Source organism: Alligator mississippiensis, chromosome 5, assembly GCF_030867095.1.
Source record: "Alligator mississippiensis isolate rAllMis1 chromosome 5, rAllMis1, whole genome shotgun sequence".
Taxonomy (NCBI): domain Eukaryota; kingdom Metazoa; phylum Chordata; order Crocodylia; family Alligatoridae; genus Alligator; species Alligator mississippiensis.
Window position 1 is genome coordinate 22,225,000 of NC_081828.1, and position 15,357 is coordinate 22,240,356.

Genomic DNA, 15,357 nt, shown 5'->3' on the forward strand with positions numbered 1-15,357 from the left:
TTGACCTCCTCTGCAGACATGTGACTCTTAAAGGGTCAGGTATAATCCAGGAATTCCCTTGAGTTGTTATACTTCTTCCAAATAAATGTAATGTCACCCTGAATAAGATTTTATCCATCCAACAGTCCATAAATTTGAAGATGAACTCTCTCCTCTCCATTTTGGTCACTGAGACTGAAAATTTCTGTTCTCTCTCACCTAGTCCACCAGAAAAGCTGATTCTGAACAGTTTACATGTCCAAGGCAATTCAGATCTTAAAGAATCAGATCAGTGTTACCATAGAACATATGATCCATGTTCAAGCCATACAACTCAAAGTCACTTAGCATCTTAAAATCTGTTTAGGTCAACTACTAAATAAAACAGTTTTCCAGTACTGTAAGGCCATTGTCGATAGGTAGATCATTAATACCAATAAGTATTACTTCATTGTCCAGGGATGACATACAAACTACATCCCAAAGTTTCACAAAACACTTGGGCGGGCATCACTGGAAAGCAGCAGTTACTTTTTTTTTTTTTTTTTTTATGAAATAGAACTCTAATTCACTGATAAGTTTTGAGTTTTATCGAGTAATATAATTATATGGAATCACTCTGGGCCAACTGTTCTGTTCAGACATAAAACATTGAAAGTAGATTTTTTCTTCACTTAAGATGGAGAACTGAGATTTACTGCTTAATTCATTCATAACATCTTAGAAGGATTGACCATCTGGTTAATAGATCTAATAGATTTTTAAGGTGGGAAGGGACCTATTAGATCATCGACTCTGACCCCCTGCTCTGGGCAGGAAAGAGCACTGGGGTCAAGTAACCCCAACCAGGTGCTTGTCTAATCTCCTTTTAAATGCCTCCAAGGTAGGGGAAAGCACCACCTTCCTTGGAAGCCCATTCCCTATTTTGGCAACCTTAACCATAAAGATTTTTTTCCTGATGTCCAATCTAAATCTGCTCTCCTTCAGGTTATGGCTGTTGTTTCTAGTAATCCCAAGGGGTGCCCTGGTAAACAGAGTATCGCCTATTTCCTGCTGACCCCCCTGATGAGCTTGTAGACAGCCACAAGATCACCTCTCAGCCTTCTCTTGTGGAGGCTGAAGATATTCAGGTCCCTCAATCTGTCTTCATAGGATCTTACCTGCAGGCCCTCAACCATACCAGCAGCACTCCTCTGAACCTTTCCAGGTTATCCACATTGGTGTTGAAGTGCAGCGCCCAAAACTGGATGCAGTACTCCAGCTGTGGCCTCACCAATGCCACAAAGAGATATACTGTTTAGTATATTTTTGTTCTGTTATTTCAATTTCTGATAAACTGAACACAGTTTTATAGAATTACAGGAAAATGGAGCTGGAAGAAACTTAAGTCATTTAGTCCAACCTTCTCCTGTCCAAGGCAAGGCTATCTTTGTCTGAACCATCTTGCATAAGCGTTTGTGTAGCTTTTATTTAAAATCTTCCAATGACAGAGATTCCATCACCTGTCTAAGGAATTTGTTTCTTTGCTTAATGAGCTTGTAGTGAGGAAGTTCCTCCTAATATCTAACCTAAATTCCTCCATGTTGCAACTTGAACTGATTATTTCTTGTTCCAGCCCCTCTGGACACAGAGAAAAAGTGACTCTTACCTTCCTTATGATAATCCTTATTGTATTTGAAGAGTATTATTAAACTGCCCCCTTTTCCTCTCTTCCCTAGATGAAGAGCTCCTAATTTTCTTCATATGTTGTGTTTTCTAGCCTCTAATCATTTTAGTTGCTCATCCTGAACTCTTTGATTTGTCCATATATTTCTTAAAGTGTAGAGCTCAATATAGAACAGACTGTATACCAAATGAGGCTTCATCAGTGCTGAACAGTGTGGCAGAATCCATTAGTTATCTAGGACACGCCTTTGAATATATTTATTTGCATATAACACATGCTCCCAAGTCATTCCCATTTTGTATTTGTATCTTTAATTGTTCCTTCCTTAGTGGAGTCCTTCATACTTGTCCTTATTGAGTGTCAGCCTGTTTGTTTCAGACCATTTTTCCAGTTTATTAAGGTCATTCTGAATCTTAACTCTGGCCCTCAAAGTGTCTGGTCCCTACACCACTTGATGCTATCTGCAAATTTAATAAGTATATACTCTGTTCCATCCTCCAAATCATTAACTAAGATAACAAATTATATTGGACCCAGGGGATCCCTGGGGAATCCTACTTGAAACTCTTTTCCAATTTAGTATTGAGCTATTTATGACTACCCTTTGAGTACAATTATCCAATGAGTGTTCTACTGGCATTTACTTAGGTTCATCTAAACCAGGGGTCTCAAACTCATCTGGGCCTTCAGGCTGGATCCAAACTAAGTAGCTTCACAGACTGGATCTGGACCCAGAAGTGGCATAGGGGTTAAAACAGTATTTGCCTGCTCCCCTCATCCCACCTCCAGTGTTCATCCCCAATAGGCTCCATAGCCAGAATTCACTGGTGGGCCCCACCACCACTCACCCCACATCCAAATTCCCAGCATCACTAACAGCCCCATGGTCAGAGAAAAATAGCTCTGTGGGCCACATCTTTGACACTGCTGATCTGGTCTTTATTTCCTTAGCTTATGTAGAAGAATTTCATGGAAGATTATCAATACCTTGACTTTTACAAGGCTATATTACATCCATATTCCTTCCCTCCCTATCTGTAAGGCCTGTCATCTTGTTATAGAAGGAAATCAGGTTGGTTAGGTATGACTTGGTCCTGATAAACCCATTTTGACCATTACTTGTTACCTTATTATCCTGTAGGTGCTTAGCAATTAAGTGCTTATATAGTACCATTATATATATATATATATATATATATATATATATATATATATATATATATATATACACACATACATACATACATACATACATATACACACACACACACACACACACACACACACACACACACACCATTCCAGACATTAAAGTTAGACTGATCAATCTATAATTCTCCAAGTCCTCCTTCCTCCCTTTTAAAAGAAATAAAGATAGATATTATATTTGATATATGTTAGATATTATATTTGCTTCCCCCCCCCCCCCCCCCCAAATTTTTCCAGAATCTTACATGATCTTGAAATCTCAAATAGTCAATGGCATTGCAATTACCTTCACTGCTCTGGGATGACTTTCATCAGTCCACCAATTTGAAAACATTGGTTTATCTAAGTAATCTCCAACTTGTTCTTTCCCTACTCTAGACTTAGTACCTGCCCATGTGTCCTCAATTGTAATTGTGGTTATCACCTGTTGGTTTTTGAACACATACCACTACTGATGGATAGAGTAACTTGGGGTTTATGATTTGATTAGGAGAAAGGTTATTTTTTTACCTTTTTATACAGTGACCCTAATAATCAGGCTTTAGGCTACTCTGGATGGGGCATTCTCTACCTGCCTTGTTGAATTTATGTGCCATGCCTTTATGAGGCCATACAGAGGCGAAAATCAAACAGGAACAGGACTCTATAGCCAAGCAATTACAGCATGTGCCTGGAGGAGAGTTCTTGGTTTTTAGTCCCCGATACCAATCCCTGTTTTTGTGTGTTTGATTACATGGTCGAGGCTCAGAAAGAGGCTGCCGAGGACTGGCTTTATCCACTCATTCAGTTGACCAAGAGCCCTCAGTACCACAAAGGCAAACACTTTACTAAGGACTTGTTGAAATACAATGGTTGTGCCAACTGAACTGCCATTAAAGCTAAAGTTCTATAATCTGTAATATATGACCACAGGTAAAATGTGTTCATTCAAGTGTACCTTATTCCTATGTAAGAATGGAGAAAAAGCTGTACCAGCATCTTATATCGGTACAGCTATGTTCAGATTAGGGATAGTACCAGCATACTTTTACTAGTTGTAAAAAAATCATATTTTTAACCAAGAATCTTAGCACACAACCTCTGTGTACACTAGGACCAAGACATGTCTGCTAGGTTATATATTAAAATCATGAGATCAAATAAAAACAAATCCATAATTGATTTTTTTTTTAAAGTATGCTTTTTGAGTCTTCACCTTCACATTTAAGCTCTTTTTAACAATCATGAAGACCAGAACTACTTTTAAATGGAAGCAGAAATGTTTCATACCATCTATTGATTCAAACAGCGGAGATTGCAAGGCTTCCGTTTAAAGACCCAGAACTGGCATCACTGCATTTTACATGTTGCGAAATGTAGAAACTGGAGAGGTTAAGTGACCTCCTCCAGATCCCCTCCTCCCATCAACCTTCACCTCAAAAATCATGCAGCAAGTCAGCAACAGTGGTGGAAAAAGAACCCAGAATTGCATTCTCCATTTTGTGTCCTCTTTGTTGCCTGCACTGTATCCCTGCTCAGCTGACTTTAAAATCCCCGTTCTGTAGGAAACTACACATTCCTCACTTAATACAACTCTCCCTTGTGACTCCTTCCCCATGCATCTCCAGAGTCCCTCTCTATTGGGCATTTACATTACCATGTGTCAGCTCTAACTATTTTGGACATTGTGGTCTAGTTTTTTTAAAGCCCTCCCACAACATCTCAACAGGAACTAGCCCCCTAACAATGGTATCTTATAACAGCTGCCTTCGCAAAACACACAATATTATTTCCCAAGTGTCCCCATGGGAAAGAACTCTCTCTTGCTTCAACCTCTTCCAGATAAAGCCTATTACAAAAATATGATCAGCCTAGAAAAGTAACAATATACCAGTATGAAAAGAAAGTTACAAAATTTCTTGTTTATATTAAACCATTGCTTTTGAGAGAGATTCTATAAAAACTGCCCCAACAAATGTTTTGAGTTTTTTAATACAACTTAGTAGGTCAGCCAAGAAAACTATTAATTTTAAAATATCATTAGAAACATAATTCAAACAGCATGCAAACCTTAGTTCACTTAGCACAAGAGCTGATAGCAGACATTATTTTTTGTATGTTCAGCAATAAGCAGTGAAAATGCTAGCATGACTATTAGGAAAACAGGAATTTAAATGTAACTATTAAATTTCTCTTTGCCACACTACAAGGAAATGCTACTGCATCCTCAGATACGTGTCTTTCAGATTAACAAATGTGTGTGTGTAGGATCTTTCTAAATTATATTTACACTTATTGTGTGGGGGTCGCTGAGTTAACTTTTTCTTCAGTGAAGAATTAAAATTGACTTCGTTATCAAATAATTCTGTGGGGGAGAACAAAAGGAAAAATATGCTTAGTATTCTAAACTAAGTTTGAGTCAGAAACATCATTCCATGTGCAATGGAGCATTTTAAAAAATTAATGTAAAAATTGACCGTCTCCAAAGAAGAAACACTTAGAGGTCTCCTTTATCCTCCTTCCCAATTTGTTGCTGCTAGAAGATGATGACAGACGGAGGTAAGCATTCACAGCTATCAGCACTCCAATCACTGGAGCCTTAATCCAGTTTGCACTAACATCCTGAATCAAAGGTGTAACCTTCTGTTATTCCCTTACAAATTATGAGTCACTCTAGTCCATTTATGTATCTCAGGACTGCTTTGGAAATTGTCCCTTTCTCTACTAAAGAACGTGCTTTCACCAATGGTTACTGCGATCAGCAGATCCTACAACAGGGCTTATTCTCGTGAGGCTCTAAGCGCCTCAAACTCCTCTGTGGGTGCTGAATGCAGCACTGAGACACCTCTGAGAAAGACTTGAGCGAGGCAAGCACAGTGTTTTTTATTTCCATTATGAATTACATACTTAGCTCAAGTACAGAACAAAAAATCCCCTTTGTAGTCTTTTACTTTGTTTCCATAAACATCAGGTTTTGTTTCAGTGAGGTTTCCACCAACAATGGCTTTGGTTAGTACATCTGTTCTTCTTCTTTATATCTTTGTTCCTGAAAATATTCTTTTCAAATGCTCAAGATATGACTTCACAGACATAACATGTTAGTATAAAAATTATGTACCCTTGTGCCTTTTATGGTGTTTAATTATGATTTGGAAGAAAACTTGGAGCTTTCAGTATCAAAGTTACTGTAAAATACTGCAGCATTATTAATAAACTCAGTTGTGTTGCAAGATGAGATTCCCATAGATTTACAACACATCTTGCTTTTGACTTGTTGAGCAGGAGTCTGTGTAGGTAATCTTTGTATGACATGGGAATGCCCAAAACTACAGTTTACCAAATGAATCTTTGTTTACCCATGAATTTATCAGAGCTGATCTAGGTCACAAAAAGCAACTGAAGAATGCAGTCTGTACTCGATAGTACTATGACATTAAGGCTTGCAAAAAATGACATCTACCTTATAAACTCAAGTGCCGAAAGAACCATTATAATAGTAGCATACTAGTTCAGACGTTGCGGCTACCATGGAAAAGGGTTTTCAGAAAACAGAGCAGTTGTAAGTGCAATCATCACAATTCTGTACAGTGTTAGCATGTTTACACAAAAGTGTTCTTGGGAGCTGTATAAAATAAATGAATACAATCAACAAGCAAAAAGGGGGGTAGAAGCATTTTTGATGTTTTAATGTGGAGCAAATTAAACATGTGACCTTCTCCTGAGACTGCTTAGATTCTTTTCCAAATGGCAAAAGCTTGGGCTCTTTCAGACAGCAAAATTAAAATAGATCACTCACAAGCCCAGCCAAAGCAGCAGAAATAAGAACTTGGGATTCGATTAAATGAAAATTGATTCAAGGCAGGAAATTGACTTGGTCAGATGTGTAGAAAATGATGGCAACCAGAAACTGCATTATGAAGCTCTGCATAAAACAATCCCTTCCCCTCTCTCCCCAAGCCATCTGCAGATACTTTCTGTGAGAAGCAGCATGCCAATTTTGGGAGCAAAAGGCACCTACAGCAATGTGTATCTGTAAAACCAAGCTGGGAGGAAAGCACAGGTGCTGCACACAGAAGACCAAGTCAAAACAAAGGCAGATGCTGTGCAGAGACCCTTCAAACCCAAATATAAGACTCACTTCCGCCACCCTTAATTTACCAGGAATCTCTCAACAGGACTGCTTCCAAAGTGAAGGGCCTGCTCATCAGGGACAACTATCAGAATCAAGATCTTCCACAATTTTTTTTCTAGTAAGTGGACGTAGTATCCACCTCCACAATTAGTAAAGAGAACCAAGCAAAAGCCCTTAGAAAGGCTCAAAGTGCTTAGCTCCAACATGGCCAGGCAGGGCAGCAAGGATTTTTCCCCTCCTTCAACAACCCGCTTGAGAACTAGCCTGATCCAGATGCTTGGGGAGCACCAGGCTTGTGTACAGCAGGTAGGAAGTAAACAGAAACATACCCATGCCCTTGCTACCGACCACCAGCGAGAACAGTCTTGCCACGTAGAGTGAAAGATGCTGCATCCCATAAAGCAATGCCACAATTTACTGACTTTCCCCACCTTTCCTAGAACTATGAGGCAACCTCAGGAGGCTTGATGCTCCTCCTGGGCAGACAGTAAGAGAGAACTTGTTCGGCTGCAGAAATATGATCTCCAGACTTTCCTTGGTGATCAGATCATTGGTAATCTAGAGAAAATGAGACTCGGTTTTGAAATTCATCTGGACGTGGATTAAAGTTTCTATGGCTTGCAGCCAACGAAAGATTTAAATGCAATATGAATGGTAAGAAAACTATGCAAAACATAAAACTCATCGGCCCAAGAGTCTGTTTATAAGTGTGCTTTAAAAGGAAGAATGGCAGTTTTGCAGTAAGATTGAAGGTTTCTGAAGAAGAAATAAAATAGCCATAGTTGTTTCTGACAGACCATACGTGGTAAAGAGAGGTAGGGATGTAATTAAAAATAAATACATAAAAAAAATCAGATTTAATTAAAAATAATTTTGTATGTACAAGCACATAAGGACGTAGCAAGGGTCTGGTATTCCCTGAAATCCCCTCATGATAACTTCCCTGTTACAAATGCACTCTTTTAATGCCCGAGTCACTGATGATTGATTATACAGGGCTATACTTCACCATCTGAACTCAGAGATGATGGATTACACTGTTTTAAGTGTACATAATGCTTTATTATTAATTAGTATTATTGTAGTGCTCATAATAGTCTAGATGTCTTGCACTGAAAACTAAGATGGGGTCCCTGTTGCCTCAAAACTGACTCTAATTACAAATCAGACAATGCCTTCAAAAGGAACTGTTATGTACTATTTGTCTCTGCTGGGTATCAGGGAGCCCCCAGTCCATCCCCTCAATCCTCAAAAGGCACCCGATGTCCAGCTCTCCTCCCTCCATATGAAAGGATGTGGCAGAAGCCACCATAGCAATGGTCCTGCTGCCCTTCTAGGACTCCATGTAAGAGTGAGCAAAGCAACAACTTCTAGTCTTCATGGGGGAGATCTCTGGGGCAAGAAAAGCCTTGGTTGAGCAACTTGAAGGCAGAACTGCCCTCGCCCTACACGGACAGGGGAGGACAAGCCTGCAATGCTTTCTCTTGGGCTGTGTAACACACGCATCCATCCTTTATTGCACTTTTCTAGTTTAACAGTTTCAAACTTCCTTTCCACCAATGTCTGTGCACTTTGCTATGTTGCCTCTGCTGGATTCTTTGCCCACGTCTCTACTTACACGCTGACCTATACATGTGCTTGGGGTGGGGGGGGGGGTGGGGGGACAGGAAGGCTTTAATTAGAGTAGTTCCCAGAGAGCTGCTCCAATGAAAAGGCCTCACTGCCATGTGTATTAAGCCCCTGCACATTTAGATAAAGCAACCTGTGGCTATTTTTAAACCTTATTACAAGAGGTTTAGATAAAGCGACCTCATTTTTAAACACACAGGGACTTATACGTGTGACGGTGAGGCGACACTGGAGCGTTCCAGTTAGAACAGGGGGCAGACTAGACATCTAGCCTGATGCCTTCCCATTACAACATGAACCAGCCTCTGCCTATACTTTAGCATTTAAACTGTGCAAAGCTCAGAAACATGCCTCTCATGGTAAAGATCATGAAAGCCAGAAGAGAGGGAATTTTTTCCACTCTAAGATTTAATTTAGTTATAAAAACGTGTTGGATGCACAGCACCAGAGACCAAGAGTCGGAAGTTCAGCTGGCATAAATCAATGCAACTCCATTGCCTCCAGTGGAGAGATGCTGATTTACACTAGCTAGAGTTCAGCCTGCATATTCCTGTTAGGTCAGAAAAACATAGCACAGGCAGTGGTATGGCTTTGTTCTTCCTACTAGTATCAAGGACTTAAAGCAACTAATACCAGTGTGAAACCAGTAAAATGGTTAGTCTCCTTGCCTATTTAGTCCTTTGCCTCCCAGTTGAGATGGCTAGGAAATATGTGCTAATAAGTTTTTGTTGTGCTCATGGATGGTATAGGGTGGAATAATGATACCCAAGCATGAAAGCCTAACTGCTAACTACTCCTATCCATTAATGACTCTTCTCAAGCCAAAAAGAGCTTTCTAGTTACTTATTAGTGAAAAGGGCTGGTTAATAGCTACTCCTTATCCATTACCAATTCTCTTCCCTATACATGCATTTGAGAGGCAATAATCACAAGTAGCCAGAAGACCCATTTCCAAACTTAAAAAAAAAAAAAAAAATTGTGATTCATGCTAAGTCACATTAACAAGTCTAATTTTTCTGAAAAAGTTATTACAGCACTGAGTAATCTGTGATTATAACTGTTTGCATCTCCAGCCAACAAACTCTGATTTATAAAGACTGGCCTCAGCTTCAAAACCAAATAGCTTGTAATATTAACTCTTCCTGCTTACAGTTTTAAAAGCAATTTCCTGAGAGAGCTGTAAAAGAACATACATGGCAACTAATACCCTTCCAGGCCCCACTCCTGCAAATTCTCACTAGCAGATATAGTAATTACCACCAGGGACCACCAGTGTCATGAGGACTACTCAGCTGCAAGCACTACACCTGGTAGGCAGCATTTGTGAGATCCAGCTCCAAAGGCAACACATAAGAGATAACAGTTTACTATAAACCCACCAGTTATACTTAGCAATTTGATACCACCATCATTACACCACCTTTTCTCCCCGCAATCCATAGTTTCTCCTAGGTAAAACCATTCATCTTAACAACACAGGGCCTTTCCAAACTGCTTTGCTATAATTCCTACTAGTTTATCTCTTCTCCTGACACCAGAAAGTGGTGCTCCCTACCTACATCCCCCCAGACCCCACATCCCCTTTCATCTTCCCTCACCATTGCACTATCATATCTCTTCCTTTCCCCACAGCCAAAGGCTCCTACCTCTGAGATCCAGCACTCCCTTTCGCTCAGCCTCCACTGTCCCTTCCTTGGGGTCCTGGGGTGGAAGAGCCACTCTGCACTGAGACTGCTCAGACTGAAGGAAGTCTTCATCCCAGAGGAGTCCAAAGGCAGCCTGGGAGGATGTGCAGCTGTCAGCTCAGCTCTATTTCCAGTGGTGGGAGGTGCTCTCTTAGGGGCTAGGGGATTGGAAGGAGCCAGACAAACTTGAAGGATATTTATAAAATAGCTCTAAAGCAGTAAATTAGACTTAAAAGGAAGCATCTTTGTCATTAGAAATGAGCTTGCTAATTGCAACCTATACAAAAGGCAAATTCAAACAGCAAGTTTTTAGAAGTGTCTGGTTGCTGCCACTGAAGGAGTGATTTTGTTTTTTATTGTAAGCTACCCTGAGGCTTTTTTGGGAGGGGCAGCACATAGATCTAATAATTAAAAACATTTGTAAACACGCAAAGTGTACTTTATAGTTACACCCTATGGCAAATCTGCTTACTTGCTTCCCTCTCCCTTTCTTTGTTTTAATTACTAATTGATAGGGTCCACATCCCATCTGTGGTGAGAGAGTGTGTGAAGGAGAGGGAGAAACGTAACTCCCAGAGTAGGGAGTACAGAGCAGAGACAAGAACTAGAATAGAGACTCCCTGATCTGGAGAGACACGTGCACCTGGTGAGGGCTAGAGCTGGAGACAGACTGACTTGGGGATATTCACAGAGCCTGAACATGGCTGGGATATTTGAGGTGACTGAGAAGAATTGTCTGGGGAAGAAAAGAGAAAGTGTGTTGGTGGCAAGGAAATGAATTAGAGCATCTCTTTACTATGGTGGTCCCAAGGCTTCATTTTGTCTCCCTTGAGGTAAGTGGGTTACCCGATAGTAGTAGCTCCTGGGAAGCCTCCTCAGTACAGAGCCAGGGACTACAGTCGCCAAGGACTCACTTGAGCCAAAAAGGAGTACAGTCAGATTCACAGCACAGTGTGATGATGATCCTTCTTATCCATTTTAAACTCAACATACCTGGTCTCAGGAGTGTGCCAAGGACAACATTTCAGGACTGTTCAATTTGCATTAAATTTGATTGGATAAATGGGCTTACGTAATAAGACTGTCCCTGGAACAAGTAAGGGGCTTTAACACCCTGGGAGGTCAGAAGTGCCTGGAGAGGGGACTACATGTAAACAGCTGGCCAGAGACATCCATTGTATATTCAGCATGTCACTGTTGAAACCTGGCCATTCCTCCATATCACACTTTTCATACCAAGACAAAATATTCTTTTGATTTTAAATTCAATGAGGGATTGTCTAAATAAGGAGTTCAGATGGAATCTGAATCATGAAATGTAATGCATCATTATACCAGTATTATAGTTCAGAAATTGCACCCTCTGCTAGTCCTAGACCAAACAGTGCAAGCTCAAAGTAGCACTAAATATTACCTTTGCACTCCCTTGATCCCAGGACTATCAGGTCAGCACTGCAGCATAAGTTAGAGCAGCCTTTAGGGGAGTTATCAGGGCTCCAGGGGAGTTGATACCACAGCTCAGAGTAGTAAAGCCTTTTTGCTCCAGCTGTGCCTCATGCTTCTGATGGAGTCTGTATATTGACCGTCAGCCCGTGGAGCATCTCATTTGTATTCATGTAGAGAATCTCCTTCAGGGCCAGTGTGTACATTCACAAATAATGCAATGCAAAGTGGCTTCATCTCTAAAAGGATCTGCCCAGATGTTTTTAAATGTTCTCCGATGGACTCTTCACTGGCCATTCGAACCAGTTTCTTAAAAATGAACAGCAAAATTTTAAACAGATGTGTAAGAACATACAGGAAATGATACTGGTATCTCCTGCCTTAGTCTCAGTAAAGCTTCAATATACCTGCAATTAGCATTGGTGTTTTCATACTAGCAATCATACTGTCTACTAGCTAAGTACTGAAATAGTCCCTTAGATTAGCATGCTCAATACTAGACTTCATAGTGGATTCTTTTTCTTGTGCCTACCAGATTCCAGGAACTCTTCAAGTAGTCTCCTGTGATAACAGCAAAGCCTCAGTGTGGGTGGGTCTTGCTGCCTGGAGATGTTACTTTCTCCTTGCCTGTAGCTCATTCTAAAGCCAGAAGCCCTTATAAGTAAAGATGCTTTCTTCTGATCTCCAAGCAGGTGTAGGGATACACTCATGTCAAAGCATGGAAATACTAGGGCTTATATCCACAACTCAGAAGTATTTATTTTTTCAAAAAAATTTCTCACATTTCCCCCCATGTCTACCTTCATTAAAGGAAAGAACCATTTTCGGAAACAGCTTTTTAAGGTCTTCAGTTAGATGGGAAGGTCTGTAGGGTAGGGACCACCTTTTTGTTATATATCTATACAGCACTCAACAGAACAGGGCTTAATCCCCTGACTGAAAGCCCTATGCACTAGTGCAATCTAACAATAATAAGAAATATCCCTATCACCTCTGGGTTTTTAGTGCAACGCTCCTTTTACTTTAGTGTCAAATTTAATGTTATGAATATTGGTCCCTTTAAGTGTGTATATTTTTTAAGTTATACAAAGTGCTAAAAGGCTTCCAGAAGTACATTCTAAACCAAACGTTACCATATTAAATAGAGATATTAAGAATCAGTCCTGAGCAGAATATTCCTCGTCACCGTGTTGTAGAGATGCATCACTCCTGGAATGATTCTGTTGGTGAGGTTTATTATACTCATGTTCCTGCTAAGGTTGTGTTATTTGAAGGTAATTGCTGGAGTCGGTTTCTTTAATGGGATGTATTAACAGTATCAGTTGTGCTCAGAGCTGGAGACAGATGCTCTTTTGTGTAGCATGGTATACATTTGAATAAAAAACATATTTTTACAGTGAGTTTTCATGAAGGTATTTATTTACAGTTCCCCACCAAAATAAATGTAACAACACAAATATATTCTTCTTTTATATCTAAATCTTTATTAGAACAGACCCCAAGAGCTGTAAAACAATAAGTAACAACAAAGTTCATTAAATAGTAAACATTTTAGTTATCAAAGATATTTAAACAATACGTTACTAATATTTCTGCACAGCAGAAGCAAACATATTTTAGAGCTCAGACTGTCATGTGCTCATGTTAATTTGGTTTTGCATGAAAATAATAGTCTCCAAAATTAAATTAAATCAAATTAAGGACATAAATGAAATTGACAGGAACTTATATTTTTATTTGTCAAATTTTGAGTTGTCTTTTTGTGATTTAACAAATAACTATTTGGGACAAATACTTATGGACCCTTTCTGTAACATAAAGTAACAGAGTGAATTAGTTTTTATATTAGTAGCACTAGTAGTATTACTTAAAGATGAAGAAGCAGTTATATTCCTAGTTTCACCATAGTGCAGTACAAATTACCAATATATTACAAGGAAACTGATCATCTGTATCAAAAGTTAGAAAATTAAAGGTCATTTATAAAACACTTCCAGAAGAGTAAATAATCTGTCTTAAAATGAAGTATCTACTTTACATTTATGAACATACAAATATATATTACACTAGTGTAATATATACCTATTGGATTCCCTTTTCATTCTTCTATTTTAAATCACAAGAGCCCAAATTCTACTCTCCTTTCCACCTGTACAAGGAGAGTTATCTTTGTAGCTGAAGACAGAATAGGGCTCCCATTAAAGAGTTCAGTATGTCAAAAATTAGATTTATAAAAAGTGTACTACAGGAACCAAACATTCTTACATGATTTTCTTGTAACAGAACCACTGTCTTATGCTTTCTCTTGAAGCATAGGGTGCACTTTCAATAATCTGATGACAGCAACCAGAGACACGTGCGTGATGCAGTAATTAGTAAAAATGTCAAATTTATTTAAATTGCAGCTTATTTTGTACCAATTCATTTCAAGTAAACTGAAAGAGTCTTGTACTTCCTATTGAGCAATTTCTGTGTTGTGGTTGAAAAGATGTGTGTAAACTTCAAAATATGAACTGGGTAATAATAATAGCCAGTAAGGCACTTTGTCATAGAGGACACAGTAGTACAGGCTGGGTGACTGGAAACTGTTTAAAGAGAGACTTCTACACTACAACAGCAATACAATCTGTCATACCACATTTTTCTGTAACCATTGACTTTAGTAGCATGTTGAAAGTGAGTCTCTTTCTTGACTGAACATTGTGGCAGCTGAAATCTTTTTACTGTTTTATAGTAAAATATATAACAGTAAAACATTTCAAAACTTTAAATGCTATTAATTAAAACTCTAATCAGCTTCTTCAAAACACCCATACTGCTAGAATCAAAAGCTAAATACAACTCAGATTAGAAAAGAAAAAAATCTCAGTATAAAAATGTTCCCATCTTGTTTGTTTCTTTGTTTTGTTTAACAATTCGGCTACAAATGCTGATGGCTTCACATATAAACTTTGGTATAAAACATGCAAATAAAAACCAACAATGAATATCTTGCTGGGGAAAGAATGACTCAAACCAGGACTAAATCAAACATGATTGTATGGTTATGGCAGTGGGTATATTTTACTGTCTCTTGGTTTCTACATTCTGCTTGTTCAAAATCTTCAAGAGGGATTTATTCATGTAATAGCGTCTTTCTGGAGAGCCATCATGTCTTTCTAAATCTTCCACTAGGAGGAAGAACGGCACAGAGTAAATGATCAAATCAGTACAATAAGAAAAGTAATAACGCCACCTGCTGAACTTTTAAAGCACGACAGCACTCTAAGGTTTCTCAAAATATTTCTATACAGGACATTTTGGCATTTAAATATACTGTAAACAAAGTTGGGATAATAATCACCCCTTTGTCACTATAAGGGCTTGCCTCTGCTTCACTAGAATCAATGGGAATTTTGCCATTAACTTCAGTAGGTAAAGAAACAAAACCTCTATTATATTTGATCTTACTGAATCATACTTAGGCCATTATTTCACTTCCCTGATGTGAGGAAGTATGGAAGTTTTATCTTTTTATTAAAGCAAATACCAAAGTAAAGGGCCAAATCCAATGACTTAACTGGGATTGCTTGGAGTATAAATCAGCAGGATCCAGTCCAAAGTTAGCAGTCATTTGCATCAAATTAGTCTTTGAT

The 15,357-nt window shown here is 39.0% G+C and overlaps 1 protein-coding gene across 1 annotated transcript in view; it reads right to left on the reverse strand.

Moving 5' to 3' along the window:
- Positions 1–13,183: 13,183 nt before the first annotated feature.
- SLC44A5 (solute carrier family 44 member 5) overlaps positions 13,184–15,357 on the reverse strand; it is a 220,555-nt gene continuing 218,381 nt past the window's right edge. The window contains exon 22 of the mRNA XM_006268954.4: positions 13,184–14,892. Coding sequence (XP_006269016.1) covers positions 14,786–14,892 — 107 coding nt within the window. The 3' untranslated portion in view covers positions 13,184–14,785. The remainder of the gene's footprint in view (positions 14,893–15,357) is intronic.